Genomic DNA, 24,321 nt, shown 5'->3' with positions numbered 1-24,321 from the left:
GACACAGACGGTCTAAAACAGGCCTATTAGTCAGAATGGAACAGGAATTCCTGCTCACTTCTCAGATGCTCAAATGAGATGCCAAACGTACTAGAATATATTATCCAAATGGTTAATCATTGATCTGGATGTTCTCATGAGGAAGTTAGTTGGTTGTCTGATACTCTAATACCGTATTCTGTATTGATACCCTTTTCTATCATACCCCCCCTCAGTGAACAGCCCACGTTAACAAAACAGAAGTATTCCCCTTCCTCTCATGTTGTTACATTACAGCCTTATTCTGAAATGGATTCAATCGAGAAAAACTACCGTGGAATATGTGTCAACAGTAACCTTGGGAAAATCCTCTGCATTATTATTAACAGCAGACTCGTACATTTCCTCAATGAAAACAATGTACTGAGCAAATGTCAAATTGGCTTTTTACCAAATTACCGTACAACAGACCATGTATTCACCCTGCACACCCTAATTGACAACCAAACAAACCAAAACAAAGGCAAAGTCTTCTCATGCTTTGTTGATTTCAAAAAAGCCTTCGACTCAATCTGGCATGAGGGTCTGCTATACAAACTGATGGAAAGTGGTGTTGGGGGTAAAACATACGACATTATAAAATCCATGTACACAAACAACAAGTGTGCGGTTAAAATTGGCAAAAAACACACACAGAGCAGAATTAGGCCGATACCTACTAATTATCAAAATCCAGAAAAGAGACGTTAAATTCTAACACCAACCTAAAAGGAAGCGATTCACAAACCTTCCATAACAAAGCCATCACCTACAGAGAGATGAACCTGGAGAAGAGTCCCCTAAGCAAGCTGGTCCTGGGGCTCTGTTCACAAACACAAACACACCCTACAGAGCCCCAGGACAACAGCACAATTAGACCCAACCAAATCATGAGAAAACAAAAAGATAATTACTTAACACATTGGAAAGAATTAACAAAAAAACAGAGCAAACTAGAATGCTATTTGGCCCTACACAGAGAGTACACAGCGGCAGAATACCTGACCACTGTGACTGACCCAAAATTAAGGAAAGCTTTGACTATGTACAGACTCAGTGAGCATAGCCTTGCTATTGAGAAAGGCCGCCGTAGGCAGACATGGCTCTCAAGAGAAGACAGGCTATGTGCTCACTGCCCACAAAATGAGGTGGAAACTGAGCTGCACTTCCTAACCTCCTGCCCAATGTATGACCATATTAGAGAGACATATTTCCCCCAGATTACACAGATCCACAAAGAATTCGAAAACAAATCCAATTTTGAAAAACTCCCATATCTTTTGGGTGAAATTCCACAGTGTGCCATCACAGCAGCAATATTTGTGACCTGTTGCCACGAAAAAAGGGCAACCAGTGAAGAACACACACCATTGTAAATACAACCCATATTTATGCTTATTTATTTTATCTTGTGTCCTTCAACCATTTGTACATTGTGTATATATATATATATATAATATGACATTTGTAATGTCTTTACTGTTTTGAAACTTCTGTATGTGTAATGTTTACTGTTAATTTTTGTTGTTTTTCACTTTATATATTCACTTTGTATGTTGTCTACTTCACTTGCTTTGGCAATGTTAACACATGTTTCCCATGCCAATAAAGCCCTTGAATTGAATTGAATTGAAAAAAATCCTCATCAATCTTCACACAATACCCCATAATGACATCACAATAACCCCATAATGACATCACAATAACCCCATAATGACATCACAATAACCCCATAATGACAAAGTGAAAACAGGTTTTTAGAACATTTTGCAAATGTATACATAATTTCAAACATAAATAGCCAATTTACATAATTATTCAGACCATTTGCTTTGACACTCGAAATTGAGCTCAGGTGCATCCTGTTTCCACTCATCATCCTTGATGTTTCTACAACTTGGAGTCCACCTGTGGTAAATTCAATTGATTGGACATGATTTGGAAAGGCGCACGCCTGTCTATATAAGGTTTTTGTCAGAGCAAAACCAAGCCATGAGGTCAAAAGGAATTGTCCGTAGAGTGCCGAGACAGGATTGTGCCGAGGCACAGATTTGGGGAAGGTCCCCAGCATTGAAGGTCCCCAAGAACACAGTGGCCTCCATCATTCTTATATGGAAGAAGTTTGGAACCATCAAGACTCTTCCTAGAGCTGGTCAGCTGGCCAATCTGAGCAATTGGGGTGTGAGAAGGACCTATATCAGGGAGGTGACCAAGAACCCGATGGCCTTAATTTCTAAAAACCTGGTTTTGCCTTCTCATTATGGGGTATTATGATGTCATTATGGGTTATTGTGTGTAGATTTATGGAACAAAACCAATTTAATCCGTTTTAGAATAAGATTAATGTAATAAAATGTGGGAAAAGTAAAGGGGTCTGAGTACTTTTCCGAAGACACTGTAATATTACAACTAAACGTCCCCTTTAAACTTCCCTTTTTCAGGATCCTGTCTTTCTAAGATGATTAAATTAAAATCCAAATAACTTCACAGATCTTCATTGTAAAGGGTTTAAACACTGTTTCCCTGCTTGTTCAATGAACCTTAAACAATTAAGGAACATGCACCTGTGGAACGGTCATTAAGACACTAACAGCTTACAGACGGCAGGCAATTAAGGTCACAGTTATGAAAACTTAGGACACTAAAGAGGCCTTTCTACTGACTCTAAAAAAAACACCAAAAGAAAGATGCCCAGGGTCCCTGCTCATCTGTGTTAACGTGCCTTAGGCATGCTGCAAGGAGGCATGAGGACTGCAGATGTGGCCAGGGCAATAAATTGCAATATCCGTACTGTGAGACGCCTTAGACAGAGCTACAGGGAGACACGACGGACAGCTGATCGTCCTCGCAGTGACAGACCAAATGTAACAAGTCCTGCACAGGATCGGTACATCCGAACATCACACCTCATCACAGGTACAGGATGGCAACAACAACTGCTCGAGTTACCCCAGGAACGCACAATCACTCCATCAGTGCTCCGCCTGGCTGAGAGAGGCTGGACTGGGGGGTTGTAGGCCTGTTGTAAGGCAGGTCCTCACCAACAATGTTGCCTAGGGGCACAAACCCACCATCGCTGGACCAGACAGGACTGGCAAAAAGTGCTCTTCCCTGACGAGTCGCTGTTTTGTCTCACCAGGGGTGATGGTTGTATTCGTGTTTATCGTCGATGGAATGAGCATTACACTGAGGCCTGTACTTGGGATCGATTTGGAGGTGGAGGGTCCGTCATGGTCTGGGGCGGTGTGTCACAGCATCATCAGACTGGGCTTGTTGTCATTGCAGGCAATCTCAATGCTGTGGGTTGCAGGGAAGACATCCTCCTCCCTCATGTGGTACCCTTCCTGCAGGCTCATCCTGACATGACCCTCCAGCATGACAATGCCACCAGCCATACTGCTCGTTCTGTGTGTGATTTCCTGCAAGACAGGAATGTCAGTGTTCTGCCATGTCCACGAAGATCTCAATCCCATTGAGCACGTCTGGGACCTGTTGGATCGGAGGGTGAGGGCTAGGGCCCTTCCTCCCAGAAATGTCCTGGAACTTCCAGGTGCCTTGGTGGAAGTGTGAGGTAACATCTCACAGCAAGAACTGGCAAATCTGGTGCAGTCCATGAGGAGGAGATGCACTGCAGTACTTAATGCAGCTGGTGGCCACACCAGATACTGACTGTTACTTTTGATTTTGACCCCCCCCCCTTTGATCAGGGACACATTATTCCATTTCTGTTAGTCACATGTCTGTGGAACTTGTTCAGTTTATTTCTCAGTTGTTGAATCTTATGTTCTTACAAATATTTACACATGTTAAGTTTGCTGAAAATAAACGCAGTTGACAGTGAAAGTACGTTTCTTTTTTTTGCTGAGTTTAGTATCCACCCCCTCAGGGAACAGCCCACGTTGACAAAACGTCACATTACAACTAGTATACAACCTGAACATGACATCACAAAAGAGATTATATTTGAGCCTCTTAAAAGTAATTTCCTGATGATGATGATTATGTATTTAAAATCCTCAACCCTCTCTCCCAGGCCACTCCATTAGGTTTCAGCTTGTCTCAATAACCAGGATTTAATCCTCTTGTTATGGCCAGGCATCATTTATTAAAGGGATAGTTTTGGCAATTTAAGCTCTCCCCCCCCCCCCCCCCCAATTCACCCAGAGTTTAGCGCAATGACCGGGAGTCTAGTCTACAGGAGCATCTAGCATGCTCTCTACTCCTGTATACTTCTAATTATTGCGCTAACGCCAGTTAGCAATGGCTCCAGAAACTACCTTTAACTTCTTTCAAACTGCGACATAGACAGAGACGTACAAATGGTATCCGTGAGTTCACCTGACTCTCTCTGGGTAAGTAGAGAAAAAAACAGGGCTTAATTGCACAAATCTCAAACTATCTCTTTAAGGACAGTAACGTGCTCTATTAAAATGGTGTAATTCCTCTGAAAGTCTCAGTGCAGGCAGTGAATGTCATTATCTCTGTCTTGTCTTTATCTTTGTGATAATATTGGGAGGGGGGGGGGATTCAAGACTTAAGCCACATTGAAGCTTTGTTATTCTGCTTGGTTTGTTAATCTGTTTGTTATAAGACTGTGTTTTATTATTATTCATATAGCTGGGAGACAAACTGGTCTTTTCATGATGAGTTAGTCTATTGGGGCGGCAGGGTAGCCTAGTTGTTAGAGTGTAGAGGCGGCAGGGTAGCCTAGTGGTTAGAGTGTAGAGGCGGCAGGTTAGCCTAGTGGTTAGAGTGTAGAGGCGGCAGGGTAGCCTAGTGGTTAGAGTGTAGAGGCGGCAGGGTAGCCTAGTGGTTAGAGTGTAGAGGCGGCAGGGTAGCCTAGTGGTTAGAGTGTAGAGGCGGCAGGGTAGCCTAGTGGTTAGAGTGTAGAGGCGGCAGGGTAGCCTAGTGGTTAGAGTGTAGGGACGGCAGGTAGCCTAGTGGTTAGAGTGTAGAGGCGGCAGGGTAGCCTAGTGGTTAGAGTGTAGAGGCGGCAGGGTAGCCTAGTGGTTAGAGTGAAGGGACGGCAGGGTAGCCTAGTGGTTAGAGTGTAGAGGTGGCAGGGTAGCCTAGTGGTTAGAGCGGCGGACTTGTAACCGGAAGGTTGCAAGTTCAAACCCCCGAGCTGACAAGGTACTAATCTGTCGTTCTGCCCCTGAACAGGCAGTTAACCCACTGTTCCTAGGCCGTCATTGAAAATAAGAATTTGTTCTTAACTGACTTGCCTGGTTAAATAAAGGTAAACTATTGTTTCTATATTGACCCCACCTCTCTTCATGTTATGTAATGGGAAAGAGTCCATTCACATTGGGTCTGATGATTATACTCCTCTGGTCATACTTTTCAATATGATCTGTAGAAAATACCGATCACACCTCCAGGGAGATGGCCTGAGCGAGTCTAGTTCTTTTCAGACCGGGTGGTCTTATGGACAGATACTCCAATCTCCGCTGTGGAGCTTTGTAGCTCCTTCAGGGTTATCTTTGGTCTCTTTGTTGCCTCTCTGATTAATGCCCTCCTTGCCTGCTCCGTGAGTTTTGGTGGGTGGCCCTCTCTTGGCCGGTTTGTTGTGGTGCCATATTCGTTCCATTTAAAAAAAAAAAAATAACCCAACCCTGATCTGTACTTCTCCACAACTTTGTCCCTGACCTGTTTGGAGAACTCCTTGGTCTTCATAGTGGTCCCCCTTGCTTGGTTGTGTTGCAGGCTCTGGGGCCTTTCAGAACAGAACATTATTTATTTATTTATTTATTTATATATATATATATATAATGTTCTGTTACAATCTAAGTGTCACATGATCTCATATATATATATATATACTGAGATCATGTGACACTTAGATTGCACATAGGTGGACTTTATTTAACTAATTATGTAACTCCTGAAGGTAATTGGTTGCACCAGGTCTTATTTAGGGGCTCCATAGCAAAGGGGGTGAATAGATATGCAAGCACCACTTTTCCATTTAGAATTTATTTGAATTTTTTTGAACAATATTTCTTTTTTCATTTCACTTCATCCAATGTGGACTGTTCTGTGTATGTCCATTACATGACATCCTATTAAAAATATTTTTAAATGACAGGTTGTAATGCAACAGAATAGGCCAAACATGTGTGAATACTTTTGCAAGGCACTGTACCTGTATATTATAATATAGGCTACCTGATTCTATACTATACTATAGAAGGCCAGCATCCCGGAGTCGTCTCTTCACCGTTGACGTTGAGACTGGTGTTTTGTGGGTACTATTTAATGAAGCTGCCAGTTGAGGACTTGTGAGGCGTCTGTTTCTCCAACTAGACACTCTAATGTACTTGTCCTCTTGCTCAGTAGTGCACCTGGGCCTCCCACTCCTCTTTCTATTCTGGTTAGAGCCAGTTTGCTCTGTTCTGTGAAGGGAGTAGTACACAGCATTGCACCAGATCTTCAGTTTCTTGGCAATTTCTCGCATAGCCTTAATTTCTCAGAACAAGAATAGACTGACGAGTTTCAGAAGAAAGTTCTTTGTTTCTGGCCATTTTGAGCCTGTTATCGAACCCACAAATGCTGATGCTCCAGATACTCAACTAGTTTTAAAGAAGGCCAGTTTTATTATCAGGACAACAGTTTTCAGCTGTACTAACATAATTGCAAAAGGGGTTTCTAATGATCAATTAGCCTTTTAAAATGATAAACTTGGACACAACGTGCCATTGGAACACAGGAGTGATGGTTGCTAATAATGAGCCTATGTAGATATTTCATTTAAAAAATCTGCCGTTTCCAGCTACAATAGTCATTTACAACATTAACAATATCTACACTGTATATCTGATTTGTTGTTATTTTAATGGACAAAAAATGGGCTTTTCTTTCAAAAACAAGGACATTTCTAAGTGACCCCAAACTTTTGAATGGTAGTGTAGTATACCTGTGTATTATAATATATACCTGTGTAGTATACCTGTGTATTATAATATATACCTGTGTAGTATACCTGTGTATTATAATATATATACCTGTGTAGTATACCTGTGTATTATAATATATATACCTGTGTAGTATACCTGTGTATTATAATATATATACCTGTGTAGTATACCTGTGTATTATAATATATATACCTGTGTAGTATACCTGTGTATTATAATATATATACCTGTGTAGTATACCTGTGTATTATAATATATATACCTGTGTAGTATACCTGTGTATTATAATATATATACCTGTGTAGTATACCTGTGTATTATAATATATATACCTGTGTAGTATACCTGTGTATTATAATATATATACCTGTGTAGTATACCTGTGTATTATAATATATATACCTGTGTAGTATACCTGTGTATTATAATATATATACCTGTGTAGTATACCTGTGTATTATAATATATATACCTGTGTAGTATACCTGTGTAGTATAATATATATACCTGTGTAGTATACCTGTGTAGTATAATATATATACCTGTGTAGTATACCTGTGTATTATAATATATATACCTGTGTAGTATACCTGTGTATTATAATATATATACCTGTGTAGTATACCTGTGTATTATAATATATATACCTGTGTAGTATACCTGTGTATTATAATATATATACCTGTGTAGTATACCTGTGTATTATAATATATATACCTGTGTAGTATACCTGTGTATTATAATATATATACCTGTGTAGTATACCTGTATACCTGTGTAGTATAATATAATATATATACCTGTGTAGTATACCTGTGTATATATATATATACCTGTGTAGTATACCTGTGTATTATAATATATATACCTGTGTAGTATACCTGTGTATTATAATATATATACCTGTGTAGTATACCTGTGTATTATAATATATATACCTGTGTAGTATACCTGTGTATTATAATATATATACCTGTGTAGTATACCTGTGTATTATAATATATATACCTGTGTCATATCTTGTTTTTTTTGTCTCTTTCAGGTACAGCATCTCTTACATTCCATTTGCCAGGTAAGATGATTATGTTCCTATACCTCTAGTGGTCCCTGGTTAGAAGACTGTGTGTTCCTATACCTTTAGTGGTCCCTGGTTAGAAGACTGTGTTCCTATACCTTTAGTGGTCCCTGGTTATAAGACTGTGTGTTCCTATACCTTTAGTGGTCCCTGGTTAGAAGACTGTGTGTTCCTATACCTTTAGTGGTCCCTGGTTAGAAGACTGTGTGTTCCTATACCTCTAGTGGTCCCTGGTTAGAAGACTGTGTGTTCCTATACCTCTAGTGGTCCCTGGTTATAAGACTGTGTTCCTGTCATCTGGTGTGATGTGTGGATCCCAGTGGGTCGACTCTACTCGTTACCCTGTGCCCTGCAGGCTAGGTCTGGAGCACGGAGGAAAGCTGCTACTTATATCGTGTACTTTGGTATAAAGCTAACAACAATGTGAGAACTATGAATTACAGTGTTGCTTCTAGTTTTACTACACAGAACAACTTGGCGTTCAGTGCTGCCACGTTCCCCTGTTCACTGACTGGTTGTGTGACGCGAGGCTCTGTCATAATGTGATCCAGTAGACATGTTGTTTAGTTGACACAAACCTTGTGGACCAAGTGAAGGGATAATGACAATCCTATACACACACACACACACACACACACACACACTGACATTTAAATTTAAGAGCAGCAGCCGTCCATCTACAAATGGTACAATTCTTTGCTGAGCTAAACACAAACACTCCCTGATCCCTGATAAAAAAAAATAAAAAACAGGTTTTATATTTACTTCTACACACCCTGCTGTTTGGTTCCACCATATGGTGCTAATCCCCTCCAGGGTGCATCCTAAAAGACTCCCTATTTCCTACAGGGGGCCTATGGGAACGTAATGCACTACATAGGGAACATAGTGCCCTTTAGGACAAAGCCCTCAACCCACAGAGCTCATCACAGCTCTCCACGCAGATGGCAGCTTGTTGTTTCAGTCCCCCCCCCCCCCCCCTCCCTCCCCAGCTCTACCAATGCTTTATATTAACGGTAAAATATAATTATTGAAAACATGTTTGTATGTTTGTTTTGACTAGCCTTCATAATATCGTCAGCGCTAAGCTCTGCCTGAACCCCCTGAGAGTTGACTTTAGTGGTGATTTCTGTCTTGGTAAAGGAGAGAATTAAACACAGACAAATTGAGTCTCTTCCCCCTCCCCCACCCTGGTGTCCGCCCGTACACCTCCTTAGGAATAAAGGCAAGGCTTGTTTAGCCTGAGCTAGAGGTTTCTCTCCTTTATTTATTATTTATTTGACCTTTATTTAACTAGGCAAGTCAGTTAAGAACAAATTCTTATTTTCAACGACGGCCTAGGAACAGTGGGTTAACTGCCTGTTCAGGGGCAGAACGACAAATTTGTACCTTGTCAGCTCGAGGGTTTGAACTTGCAACCTTCCGGTTACTAGTCCAACGCTCTAACCACTAGGCTACCCTGCCGTGGAAGGTTTGAGCATCTTTTCACCCCTACTGTCTCACGTACGTTTCTGTGGCGGAGAGGGGAGACTTAAGGACGTTAGCCTCTCCACTCCTATCATACTGAATCTGTACATTACTGTATAGACTAGAGGAAGTGTAACTGTAGCGTAGAAATGGAATAAATTGATAGAAGGAATAGATGGTTGTTTTACGTCTAACCCACAGGTAGGCTCGTTGTTGGGACCCGTGTCAGAACCCTTCAGTCCTTGTGTTCCGTATTTCCATTCTTTTATTGAACATCAGTTCTTAGAGACTCACAGGTTTCTGGTTTCTGCCAGCAAATCATTCTGTCCCCCAAACCTCTTGGTTTAAATCTCTGTTTTCATTTAGACTGGTGCTCTGTGTGGTTTTCATTTAGACTGGTGTTCTCTGTTGCTTTCATTTAGACTGGTGGTCTCTGTTGTTTTCATTTAGGCTGGTGCTCTGTGTGGTTTTCATTTAGGCTGGTGCTCTCTGTTTTCATTTAGACTGGTGCTCTCTGTTTTCATTTAGACTGGTGCTCTCTGTTCTCATTTAGACTGGTGCTCTCTGTTTTCATTTAGACTGGTGCTCTCTGTTTTCATTTAGACTGGTGCTCTCTGTTTTCATTTAGACTGGTGCTCTCTGTTTTCATTTAGACTGGTGCTCTCTGTTTTCATTTAGACTGGTGCTCTCTGTTTTCATTTAGACTGGTGCTCTCTGTTTTCATTTAGACTGGTGCTCTCTGTTTTCATTTAGACTGGTGCTCTGTTGTTTTCATTTAGACTGGTGCTCTCTGTTTTCATTTAGGCTGGTGCTCTCTGTTTTCATTTAGACTGGTGCTCTCTGTTTTCATTTAGACTGGTGCTCTCTGTTGTTTTCATTTAGACTGGTGCTCTCTGTTTTCATTTAGACTGGTGCTCTCTGTTTTCATTTAGACTGGTGCTCTCTGTTGTTTTCATTTAGACTGGTGCTCTCTGTTGTTTTCATTTAGACTGGTGCTCTCTGTTTTCATTTAGACTGGTGTTCTCTGTTGCTTTCATTTAGACTGGTGTTCTGTTGTTTTCATTTAGACTGGTGTTCTCTGTTGCTTTCATTTAGACTGGTGTTCTGTTGTTTTCATTTAGACTGGTATTCTGTTGTTTTCATTTAGGCTGGTGTTCTCTGTTGTTTTCATTTAGGCTGGTGTTCTCTGTTGTTTTCATTTAGGCTGGTGCTCTGTGTGGTTTTCATTTAGGCTGGTGCTCTGTGTGGTTTTCATTTAGGCTGGTGCTCTCTGTTGTTTTCATTTAGACTGGTGTTCTCTGTTGTTTTCATTTAGACTGGTGCTCTCTGTTGTTTTCATTTAGACTGGTGCTCTCTGTTGTTTTCATTTAGACTGGTGCTCTGTTGTTTTCATTTAGACTGGTGCTCTGTGTTTTCATTTAGACTGGTGCTCTCTGTTTTCATTTAGACTGGTGCTCTCTGTTTTCATTTAGGCTGGTGTTCTCTGTTGTTTTCATTTAGGCTGGTGTTCTCTGTTGTTTTCATTTAGACTGGTGCTCTGTGTTTTCATTTAGACTGGTGCTCTCTGTTTTCATTTAGACTGGTGCTCTCTGTTTTCATTTAGGCTGGTGTTCTCTGTTGTTTTCATTTAGGCTGGTGTTCTGTTGTTTTCATTTAGGCTGGTGTTCTGTTGTTTTCATTTAGACTGGTGTTCTGTTGTTTTCATTTAGACTGGTGTTCTCTGTTTTCATTTAGGCTGGTGTTCTCTGTTGTTTTCATTTAGGCTGGTGTTCTGTTGTTTTCATTTAGGCTGGTGTTCTCTGTTGTTTTCATTTAGACTGGTGTTCTCTGTTGTTTTCATTTAGACTGGTGTTCTCTGTTGTTTTCATTTAGGCTGGTGTTCTGTTGTTTTCATTTAGACTGGTGTTCTTTTGTTTTCATTTAGACTGGTGTTCTCTGTTGTTTTAATTTAGGCTGGTGGTCTCTGTTGTTTTCATTTAGGCTGGTGCTCTGTGTGGTTTTCATTTAGGCTTGTGCTCTCTGTTTTCATTTAGACTGGTGCTCTCTGTTTTCATTTAGACTGGTGCTCTCTGTTTTCATTTAGACTGGTGCTCTCTGTTTTCATTTAGACTGGTGCTCTCTGTTTTCATTTAGACTGGTGCTCTCTGTTTTCATTTAGACTGGTGCTCTCTGTTTTCATTTAGACTGGTGCTCTGTTGTTTTCATTTAGACTGGTGCTCTGTTGTTTTCATTTAGACTGGTGCTCTCTGTTTTCATTTAGGCTGGTGCTTCTGTTTTCATTTAGACTGGTGCTCTCTGTTTTCATTTAGACTGGTGCTCTCTGTTGTTTTCATTTAGACTGGTGCTCTCTGTTTTCATTTAGACTGGTGCTCTCTGTTTTCATTTAGACTGGTGCTCTCTGTTGTTTTCATTTAGACTGGTGCTCTCTGTTGTTTTCATTTAGACTGGTGCTCTCTGTTTTCATTTAGACTGGTGTTCTCTGTTGCTTTCATTTAGACTGGTGTTCTGTTGTTTTCATTTAGACTGGTGTTCTCTGTTGCTTTCATTTAGACTGGTGTTCTGTTGTTTTCATTTAGACTGGTATTCTGTTGTTTTCATTTAGGCTGGTGTTCTCTGTTGTTTTCATTTAGGCTGGTGTTCTCTGTTGTTTTCATTTAGACTGGTGCTCTGTGTGGTTTTCATTTAGGCTGGTGCTCTGTGTGGTTTCATTTAGGCTGGTGCTCTCTGTTGTTTTCATTTAGACTGGTGTTCTCTGTTTTTTCATTTAGACTGGTGCTCTCTGTTGTTTTCATTTAGACTGGTGCTCTCTGTTGTTTTCATTTAGACTGGTGCTCTGTTGTTTTCATTTAGACTGGTGCTCTGTGTTTTCATTTAGACTGGTGCTCTCTGTTTTCATTTAGACTGGTGCTCTCTGTTTTCATTTAGGCTGGTGTTCTCTGTTGTTTTCATTTAGGCTGGTGTTCTCTGTTGTTTTCATTTAGACTGGTGCTCTGTGTTTTCATTTAGACTGGTGCTCTCTGTTTTCATTTAGACTGGTGCTCTCTGTTTTCATTTAGGCTGGTGTTCTCTGTTGTTTTCATTTAGGCTGGTGTTCTGTTGTTTTCATTTAGGCTGGTGTTCTGTTGTTTTCATTTAGACTGGTGTTCTGTTGTTTTCATTTAGACTGGTGTTCTCTGTTTTCATTTAGGCTGGTGTTCTCTGTTGTTTTCATTTAGGCTGGTGTTCTGTTGTTTTCATTTAGGCTGGTGTTCTCTGTTGTTTTCATTTAGACTGGTGTTCTCTGTTGTTTTCATTTAGACTGGTGTTCTCTGTTGTTTTCATTTAGACTGGTGTTCTCTGTTGTTTTCATTTAGGCTGGTGTTCTGTTGTTTTCATTTAGACTGGTGTTCTTTTGTTTTCATTTAGACTGGTGTTCTCTGTTGTTTTAATTTAGGCTGGTGGTCTCTGTTGTTTTCATTTAGGCTGGTGCTCTGTGTGGTTTTCATTTAGGCTTGTGCTCTCTGTTTTCATTTAGACTGGTGCTCTCTGTTTTCATTTAGACTGGTGCTCTCTGTTTTCATTTAGACTGGTGCTCTCTGTTTTCATTTAGACTGGTGCTCTCTGTTTTCATTTAGACTGGTGCTCTCTGTTTTCATTTAGACTGGTGCTCTCTGTTTTCATTTAGACTGGTGCTCTGTTGTTTTCATTTAGACTGGTGCTCTGTTGTTTTCATTTAGACTGGTGCTCTCTGTTTTCATTTAGGCTGGTGCTCTCTGTTTTCATTTAGACTGGTGCTCTCTGTTTTCATTTAGACTGGTGCTCTCTGTTGTTTTCATTTAGACTGGTGCTCTCTGTTTTCATTTAGACTGGTGCTCTCTGTTTTCATTTAGACTGGTGCTCTCTGTTGTTTTCATTTAGACTGGTGCTCTCTGTTGTTTTCATTTAGACTGGTGCTCTCTGTTTTCATTTAGACTGGTGTTCTCTGTTGCTTTCATTTAGACTGGTGTTCTGTTGTTTTCATTTAGACTGGTGTTCTCTGTTGCTTTCATTTAGACTGGTGTTCTGTTGTTTTCATTTAGACTGGTATTCTGTTGTTTTCATTTAGGCTGGTGTTCTCTGTTGTTTTCATTTAGGCTGGTGTTCTCTGTTGTTTTCATTTAGGCTGGTGCTCTGTGTGGTTTTCATTTAGGCTGGTGCTCTGTGTGGTTTTCATTTAGGCTGGTGCTCTCTGTTGTTTTCATTTAGACTGGTGTTCTCTGTTGTTTTCATTTAGACTGGTGCTCTCTGTTGTTTTCATTTAGACTGGTGCTCTCTGTTGTTTTCATTTAGACTGGTGCTCTGTTGTTTTCATTTAGACTGGTGCTCTGTGTTTTCATTTAGACTGGTGCTCTCTGTTTTCATTTAGACTGGTGCTCTCTGTTTTCATTTAGGCTGGTGTTCTCTGTTGTTTTCATTTAGGCTGGTGTTCTCTGTTGTTTTCATTTAGACTGGTGCTCTGTGTTTTCATTTAGACTGGTGCTCTCTGTTTTCATTTAGACTGGTGCTCTCTGTTGTTTTCATTTATACTGGTGCTCTCTGTTGTTTTCATTTAGACTGGTGCTCTCTGTTTTCCTTTAGACTGGTGCTCTCTGTTGTTTTCATTTAGACTGGTGGTCTCTGTTTTCATTTAGACTGGTGTTCTCTGTTGCTTTCATTTAGACTGGTGTTCTGTTGTTTTCATTTAGACTGGTGTTCTCTGTTGCTTTCATTTAGACTGGTGTTCTGTTGTTTTCATTTAGACTGGTATTCTGTTGTTTTCATTTAGGCTGATGTTCTGTTGTTTTCATTTAGGCTGATGTTCTGTTGTTTTCATTTAGGCTGGTGTTCTCTGTTGTTTTCATTTAGGCTGGTGTTCTGTTGTTTTCATTTAGACTGGTGCTCTCTGTTTTAATTTAGACTGGTGTTCTCTGTTGTTTTCATTTAGGCTGGTGTTCTGTTGTTTTCATTTAGGCTGGTGTTCTGTTGTTTTCATTTAGACTGGTGTTCTGTTGTTTTCATTTAGACTGGTGTTCTCTGTTGTTTTCATTTAGGCTGGTGTTCTCTGTTGTTTTCATTTAGACTGGTGTTCTCTGTTGTTTTCATTTAGACTGGTGTTCTGTTGTTTTCATTTAGACTGGTGTTCTCTGTTGTTTTCATTTAGACTGGTGTTCTGTTGTTTTCATTTAGACTGGTGTTCTTTTGTTTTCATTTAGACTGGTATTCTCTGTTTTTTTTATTTAGGCTGGTGTTCTGTTGTTTTCATTTGTTATTTCGCAGGCTGAGTAATATTTCGATTATGGGATGTTTTAAAGTATTCCCTTTCGAACGTAATGTTCACCTTTTATTTATTTATTTTAAATTACCTTTATTTAACCAGGTGAGGCAGTTAAACGTCCTTTTTTTGTTGCATTGACAGCTGGGGTTAACCCACATCCCAACTGGTGCCGTTTCCCTCCCTTTGAATAACATAATGCATGATTTATTTGAGTTACCATTCTAAATTGTTATTTACAGAAATTAACCCCTAATTCCACAGTACTTCCACTAATTCCACAGTACTTCCCCTACTTCCACAGTACTTCCCCTAATTCCACAGTACTTCCCCTAATTCCACAGTACTTCCCCTAATTCCACAGTACTTCCACAGTACTTCCCCTAAATCCACAGTACTTCCCCTAAATCCACAGTACTTCCCCTAAATCCACAGTACTTCCCCTAAATCCACAGTACTTCCCCTAAATCCACAGTACTTCCCCTAATTCCACAGTACTTCCCCTAATTCCACAGTACTTCCACAGTACTTCCCCTAATTCCACAGTACTTCCCCTAATTCCACAATACTTCCCCTAATTCCACAGTACTTCCACTAATTCCACAGTACTTCCCCTAATTCCACAGTACTACCCCTAATTCCACAGTACTTCCCCTAATTCCACAGTACTTCCCCTAATTCCACAGTACTTCCACAGTACTTCCCCTAAATCCACAGTACTTCCCCTAAATCCACAGTACTTCCCCTAAATCCACAGTACTTTCCCTAAATCCACAGTACTTCCCCTGATTCCACAGTACTTCCACAGTACTTCCACAGTACTTCCCCTAATTCCACAGTACTTCCCCTACTTCCACAGTACTTCCCCTAATTCCACAGTACTTCCTCCCCTCTCCAGTCTGTGTGGTCCGTCATGCTAACTTTGGTGTTGGTCTGTGTTGACCACATCATCACTCCCAACACTAATGTAGCCCAAGCTGATCCTTTAATGTGTTTTACTCTGTTGATACTATATATAGGTATATATATATCCCCTCTCGGGGGAGGCTCTCCCCAGTCCCTGGTTAAACCTGCTGCATCTGCTCTTTCTAAACTTCAGCTGGGGTTACTATGGGTTGTATCCCAAACGGCCCCTATTCCCTATTTAGTGCACTCCTTTTGACCAGGGCCCATAGGTTATCCTAGGCAATAAGGTGCTATCTAAGATGCTGTTTATCCCAAACGGCCCCCTATTCCCCATTTAGTGCACTCCTTTTGACCAGGGCCCATAGGTTATCCTAGGCAATAAGGTGCTATTTAAGGTGCGGTTTATCTGGGGTATCCTGGAGTAGTGTGTTGCGCAGGTGTTTCATCATTTCAGTAAATTATCATTTATTTATGTGGTGTGTTTTTAGGAAGCCGGGTGCTAAAATAGCGGTGTGTTTGCTTTCATTGTAGAGGAAAGATGGGAAGGAGGTGGAGTGTATAAGGGGCAGTGTGTCTTTATGTGAAGGGGGATGAGCTCACTGCAAATCAGAGAATCACAATGAGAGTCACCAGTCTTTTCCACCAACCATCTTGTGCCTCCTCTCTGTCTCTCTCTCTCTCTGTCTCTCGCTCTCTCTCTCTCTGTCTGTCTGTCTGTGTTATGATTAATCCCTCCCTCTCTCCTTTTAACCTTAGCTGGTTCAGCTTCACCTCTCCTCCAGTAGCTGTTGAGGGTGGCAGGAAAGTGAAGTCTGCTTAGCAACACATGGATAGGGGATAGAGAGAGAGCAGTTGACACAGAGGAAGAAAGAATGAGGGGGGGGGGGCGAGATGGAGGGGACCGTTTTCTGCTGTTGCCATGGCGATGCATGGTTGTGACGCTTCATCATTCCAATACCTGGAGTGTTAAGGGGGGTGGGGGCGTCACTTTCCCGCCAAAACATCATTAAATATGCATGAGCCACGCCCAAAACAACAAAGGATTAATGTAATAGCGATACTGTAGTAGCAACTTTCCAGATGAGATATATACGGGAATTGTTATCAGCAAGGTAAAAGGCCTGTGGTGGGTACGAAAACCATCTTTAAAACCCGAAATACTAGAATGAGGGAATAAATAAATGACTGAATTATAACTATTACTTTCATCATTATTTTGTTGTTTTTGTTCAGGCAAATTATTCAGATATAACCTACTGTATCAGGCAGCATATATAACCTACTGTATCAGACAGCAGATATAACCTACTGTATCAGATAACAGATATAACCTACTGTATCAGGCAGCAGATATAACCTACTGTATCAGGCAGCAGATATAACCTACTGTATCAGATAACAGATATAACCTACTGTATCAGGCAGCAGATATAACCTACTGTATCAGATAACAGATATAACCTACTGTATCAGGCAGCAGATATAACCTACTGTATCAGGCAGCAGATATAACCTACTGTATCAGATAACAGATATAACCTACTGTATCAGGCAGCAGATATAACCTACTGTATCAGATAACAGATATAACCTACTGTATCAGGCAGCAGATATAACCTACTGTATCAGATAACAGATATAACCTACTGTATCAGGCAGCAGATATAACCTACTGTATCAGATAACAGATATAACCTACTGTATCAGGCAGCAGATATAACCTACTGTATCAGATAACAGATATAACCTACTGTATCAGACAACAGATATAACCTACTGTATCGGACAGCAGATATAACCTACTGTATCGGACAGCAGATATAACCTACTGTATCAGGCAGCAGATATAACCTACTGTATCGGACAGCAGATATAACCTACTGTATCAGGCAGCAGATATAACCTACTGTATCGGACAGCAGATATAACCTACTGTATCGGACAGCAGATATAACCTACTGTATCAGGCAGCAGATATAACCTACTGTATCGGACAGCAGATATAACCTACTGTATCAGGCAGCAGATATAACCTACTGTATCAGACAACAGATATAACCTACTGTATCAGGCAGCAGATATAACCTACTGTATCAGATAACAGATATAACCTACTGTATCAGGCAGCAGATATAACCTACTGTATCAGATAACAGATTTAACCTACTGTATCAGGCAGCAGATATAACCTACTGTATCAGATAACAGATATAACCTACTGTATCAGATAACAGATATAACCTACTGTATCAGACAGCAGATATAACCTACTGTATCAGATAACAGATATAACCTACTGTATCAGGCAGCAGATATAACCTACTGTATCAGATAACAGATATAACCTACTGTATCAGACAGCAGATATAACCTACTGTATCAGGCAGCAGATATAACCTACTGTATCAGGCAGCAGATATAACCTACTGTATCAGATAACAGATATAACCTACTGTATCAGGCAGCAGATATAACCTACTGTATCAGGCAGCAGATATAACCTACCGTATCAGGCAGCAGATATAACCTACTGTATCAGGCAGCAGATATAACCTACTGTATCAGGCAGCAGATATAACCTACTGTATCAGGCAGCAGATATAACCTACTGTAACAGATATAACCTACTGTATCAGGCAGCAGATATAACCTACTGTATCAGATAACAGATATAACCTACTGTATCAGACAGCAGATATAACCTACTGTATCAGGCAGCAGATATAACCTACTGTATCAGACAGCAGATATAACATTTACATTTACATTTACATTTAAGTCATTTAGCAGACGCTCTTATCCAGAGCGACTTATCAGACAGCAGATATAACCTACTGAATCGGACAGCAGATATAACCTACTGTATCAGATATAACCTACTGTATCAGGCAGCAGATATAACCTACTGTATCAGACAACAGATATAACCTACTGTATCGGACAACAGATATAACCTACTGTATCAGACAACAGATATAACCTACTGTATCAGACAGCAGATATAACCTACTGTATCAGGCAGCAGATATAACCTACTGTATCAGATAACAGATATAACCTACTGTATCAGACAACAGATATAACCTACTGTATCAGACAACAGATATAACCTACTGTATCAGGCAGCAGATATAACCTACTGTATCAGATAACAGATATAACCTACTGTATCAGACAACAGATATAACCTACTGTATCAGACAACAGATATAACCTACTGTATCAGGCAGCAGATATAACCTACTGTATCAGATAACATATATAACCTACTGTATCAGACAACAGATATAACCTACTGTATCAGATAACAGATATAACCTACTGTATCAGACAACAGATATAACCTACTGTATCAGATATAACCTACTGTATCAGGCAGCAGATATAACTTACTGTATCGGACAACAGATATAACCTACTGTATCGGACAACAGATATAACCTACTGTATCGGACAACAGATATAACCTACTGTATCAGACAACAGATATAACCTACTGTATCAGGCAGCAGATATAACCTACTGTATCAGATAACAGATATAACCTACTGTATCAGACAACAGATATAACCTACTGTATCAGACAGCAGATATAACCTACTGTATCAGGCAGCAGATATAACCTACTGTATCAGGCAGCAGATATAACCTACTGTATCAGGCAGCAGATAACCTACTGTATCAGGCAGCAGATATAACCTACTGTATCAGGCAGCAGATATAACCTACTGTATCAGATAACAGATATAACCTACTGTATCAGACAACAGATATAACCTACTGTATCAGATAACAGATATAACCTACTGTATCAGACAACAGATATAACCTACTGTATCAGACAGCAGATATAACCTACTGTATCAGACAACAGATATAACCTACTGTATCAGACAACAGATATAACCTACTGTATCAGACAACAGATATAACCTACTGTATCAGATAACAGATATAACCTACTGTATCAGACAACAGATATAACCTACTGTATCAGACAGCAGATATAACCTACTGTAACAGACAGCAGATATAACCTACTGTATCAGGCAGCAGATATAACCTACTGTATCAGGCAGCAGATATAACCTACTGTATCAGATATAACCTACTGTATCAGGCAGCAGATATAACCTACTGTATCAGGCAGCAGATATAACCTACTGTATCAGGCAGCAGATATAACCTACTGTAACAGATATAACCTACTGTATCAGGCAGCAGATATAACCTACTGTATCAGGCAGCAGATATAACCTACTGTATCAGATAACAGATATAACCTACTGTATCAGACAACAGATATAACCTACTGTATCAGACATCTTAATACAGTAGGTTATATCTGTTGTCTGATACAGTAGGTTATATCTGTTGTCTGATACAGTAGGTTATATCTGTTATCGGATACAGTAGGTTATATCTGATAACGGAGAACCTACTGTGTTAAGATATAACCTACTGTATCAGACAACAGATATAACCTACTGTATTAAAAGAGAACCTACTGTATCAGGCAGCAGATATAACCTACTGTATCAGACAGCAGATATAACCTACTGTATCAGGCAGCAGATATAACCTACTGTATCAGACAGCAGATATAACCTACTGTATCAGACAACAGATATAACCTACTGTATCAGATATAACCTACTGTATCAGATATAACCTACTATATCAGATAACAGATATAACCTACTGTATCAGATATAACCTACTGTATCAGATATAACCTACTGTATCAGACAGCAGATATAACCTACTGTATCAGATATAACCTACTGTATCAGGCAGCAGATATAACCTACTGTATCAGACAGCAGATATAACCTACTGTATCAGACAACAGATATAACCTACTGTATCAGATAACAGATATAACCTACTGTATCAGGCAGCAGATATAACCTACTGTATCAGACAACAGATATAACCTACTGTATCAGACAACAGATATAACCTACTGTATCAGATAACAGATATAACCTACTGTATCAGGCAGCAGATATAACCTACTGTATCAGACAACAGATATAACCTACTGTATCAGACAACAGATATAACCTACTGTATCAGATAACAGATATAACCTACTGTATCGGACAACAGATATAACCTACTGTATCGGACAACAGATATAACCTACTGTATCAGATATAACCTACTGTATCAGACAGCAGATATAACCTACTGTATCAGACAACAGATATAACCTACTGTATCAGGCAGCAGATATAACCTACTGTATCAGGCAGCAGATATAACCTACTGTATCAGATAACAGATATAACCTACTGTATCAGATAACAGATATAACCTACTGTATCAGGCAGCAGATATAACCTACTGTATCAGATAACAGATATAACCTACTGTATCAGACAACAGATATAACCTACTGTATCAGACAACAGATATAACCTACTGTATCAGACAACAGATATAACCTACTGTATCAGATAACAGATATAACCTACTGTATCGGACAACAGATATAACCTACTGTATCGGACAACAGATATAACCTACTGTATCGGACAGCAGATATAACCTACTGTATCAGATATAACCTACTGTATCAGACAGCAGATATAACCTACTGTATCAGACAACAGATATAACCTACTGTATCAGGCAGCAGATATAACCTACTGTATCAGGCAGCAGATATAACCTACTGTATCAGATAACAGATATAACCTACTGTATCAGATAACAGATATAACCTACTGTATCGGACAACAGATATAACCTACTGTATCGGACAGCAGATATAACCTACTGTATCAGACAGCAGATATAACCTACTGTATCAGACAGCAGATATAACCTACTGTATCAGATAACAGATATAACCTACTGTATCAGACAACAGATATAACCTACTGTATCAGACAACAGATATAACCTACTGTATCAGGCAGCAGATATAACCTACTGTATCAGACAGCAGATATAACCTACTGTATCAGACAACAGCGATAACCTACTATGTTGTATTGATCATAAAGATTGATATTGGATTGATCGTGAAATATTTGTTGTCATGTATGACCTATTCTCCCCTTCTGTTCCCCTGTCTTCTCCTTTTTCTCCAGAGATGCAGTGATAAAGGTTTTCAACAGCTGTCTGAGTTAGAGAACGGACAGTGCTCTCCCGGGCCTGGGTTCAAATACTATGAAATCACAAGACCGGTCCCAAATATGCAAAGACAACGGAGAGATATTTTGTATTTGTATTTTTCATTTTCATTGCTGTTTTGATACTGTGAATCATTTAATATTTCCAATAGTTGTATAATCATGTTAGCAGTTATCTGAAACTAATGTTTATTCATATTATGGTTATGAGGGTTGGGGTTAATTCAGGAAGTAGACTGAAATTTGGAATTGGAATTGGTTTACTTCCTGAATTGACCCTGATTTATGCTTATTTAACCTTTTTGTTTATTTGTTACTCTCAGATTAGGTCTGTCGTTTAAAGTGTGTTTATGCTTCTGTTGAGCGAGAGAGAGAGGTGAATGCTTGAAATTCAAATATTTAATAATTTTTAAAAATTTATATCATCCAAAAAGACAGGATTGGGGTCAAGTGGAATTGAAGGCAGTCAATTCAGGAAGTGACTTTGAATTTTAAAATGAAAACATTTTACAACTCTCAAAATAAATAGCTTTTACTTTTCAGTTTATTGAGAAGTCATTAAAATATGCCTCTTTTTTTTTTCAATTCTTGAATTGCAAGTTAAATTTATTTCCTGAATTGACTGCCTTCAATTCGAATTGACCCCTATCCTGCAAGTAGACCTATTTTATATCTCGTTTCGTTCAGAGCAGGGAAAGATCTATAGACATTTTACAATATGATGCAATATGATGCTTGTAAAACTGAAAATACAACTCAATGCCTTACCTTTTTCTACTTTGTATTTTGTCTCATGACAATACGATTTGATGATATTTTAACATACGTTTTCCGTCTTCAGAAGAATGGAATATGACTGTCTATTTTTTGATGAATAAAATGAAGAAATGTTTTCATTTTGAAACTGCTCTCCAACTTAGTTCGGCCTTAAAGGACAATTCCACCCATAAACTATCTTTTGGTATTTGTTTTTGTTTGTTTCATTGTTGTCATATAGTCCTACAAATGTTTTTCTTTTCAGCAATCAAGTTTTCAAGATATGTCAAACGCAGCATTGTATAATGCAAAATGCTTCATACGGGGATGATTTCTGTATTTTAAAGGTTACATATCTTGAAAACTTGATTGCTGAAAAGAAAAACATTTTTAGGACTATATGACAACAATGAAACAAATACCAAAAGATAGTTTATGGGTGGAATTGTCCTTTAAATGTTGGTATCACGCTTATATGTAGAGTGTGTGTGTGGGTGTGTTCTTCATTTCCTAAAATGCAGAGGACATGTGTGTGTGTGTGTGTGTGTGTGTGTGTGTGTGTGCAACCATGCGTATGTGAGTGAATCCTTGAAACACATTGTATCTCCTCGCCCCATGTGTCCAAGTCAGTGACATGTAAGTAATGTGGCTGATTGTGTTATGTTACTAAATTCTTAATGGATAACTACAGTATCCTGGCGTGCCCTGCCTGGGGCGACAGACAGACAGACGATCACATCACATTAAACCCACATCCCTCTCTTGGCTTTTCTCAGCCAAGGACAACAAAGGGAAAGGAGCTACTGTACCACTGGCTGGTGTTCATTAGTGCAAAATGTTTCACAATGCTTTGCAACTGGGGAGGGAAAAAAAATGACATTTCTTATTGGACAAATCCCTCTCCATTTCAATATGTTTTCTTCCGTTTGATGCCTACTGAACAAGACCCAGATCAACATGTGTGCAGTGAGTGACATGCATCATCTCCTCTCTTAGTCCTTCAGCTCAAAGCCCAATTGCCTGTAAATGAGCTCTCTTTGTTTCTCTAGTTAAGATGCAGTTGAGACCTTCTGACTCATTCACTTCCGTCCTTCTGTTCTGTGTAATCTTAACCTAATTACCTACTACACTACCGCCTGGTGCCATCTCTAGCCATTTGTGCTGTCTTCACAACGTCTATGGTCATTGTCACAATAAATATATATATATATGGCAAGGACTGGAAGAGAAAACAGATTTGGGACCAATGCTATTGTCATGTTTAGATTTAGAATTAACCACACAATGCCCACAACTATCGGAATAAGATGGAGCCCTCTGGATGGGATTCTGAAAGGAGGATGTGGTTGCTACGACAACCACGGGAACTAGGAATTACCCCTCTGCTGATCCTCCTCCTCCGTATTCCCAACGGGAGCATCCATGGTCACGTGGTCCATTGTGGTAATGAGGGATTTCAGACGGTAGTGTCACAGGACACCCTGGTCGGTCTGCCTCCACGCCTCTCTTGTCAGAGGTGATATGGTTTAAAGGGGAGGAGGGGATTTTTCCTGGATTAGACCCTTGGCCCCAATACAATGAGTGGCCTTAACCCACAACAAAGAGAGAAAGCTCTAGGTGAGGAGAGACGCTTCATTTGCTCTTTTAAGAAAAACCACAACAAACCTTTAAGATGTGTCATAAATCTTTTGTGTTATTTCGTGTGGTACTCTTAGACATATCTGTTCGCTTCTTTATGTAGCTCTACTCGACCTAACACACAGGTTTTTA

General features: G+C 39.7%; 1 protein-coding gene across 1 annotated transcript in view; it reads left to right on the top strand.

The window, feature by feature from the left end:
* Positions 1 to 22,691, top strand: part of sft2d1 (SFT2 domain containing 1) — a 62,399-nt gene extending 39,708 nt beyond the window's left edge. The window contains exons 7-8 of the mRNA XM_065007828.1: positions 7,978 to 8,007; positions 21,754 to 22,691. Coding sequence (XP_064863900.1) covers positions 7,978 to 8,007; positions 21,754 to 21,793 — 70 coding nt within the window. The 3' untranslated portion in view covers positions 21,794 to 22,691. The remainder of the gene's footprint in view (positions 1 to 7,977; positions 8,008 to 21,753) is intronic.
* The last annotated feature ends 1,630 nt before the right edge of the window (positions 22,692 to 24,321 follow it).

Source organism: Oncorhynchus nerka, linkage group LG23 (genome assembly GCF_034236695.1).
Source record: "Oncorhynchus nerka isolate Pitt River linkage group LG23, Oner_Uvic_2.0, whole genome shotgun sequence".
Lineage (NCBI taxonomy): Eukaryota > Metazoa > Chordata > Actinopteri > Salmoniformes > Salmonidae > Oncorhynchus > Oncorhynchus nerka.
This window is presented reverse-complemented; position numbering and strand designations above follow the sequence as displayed.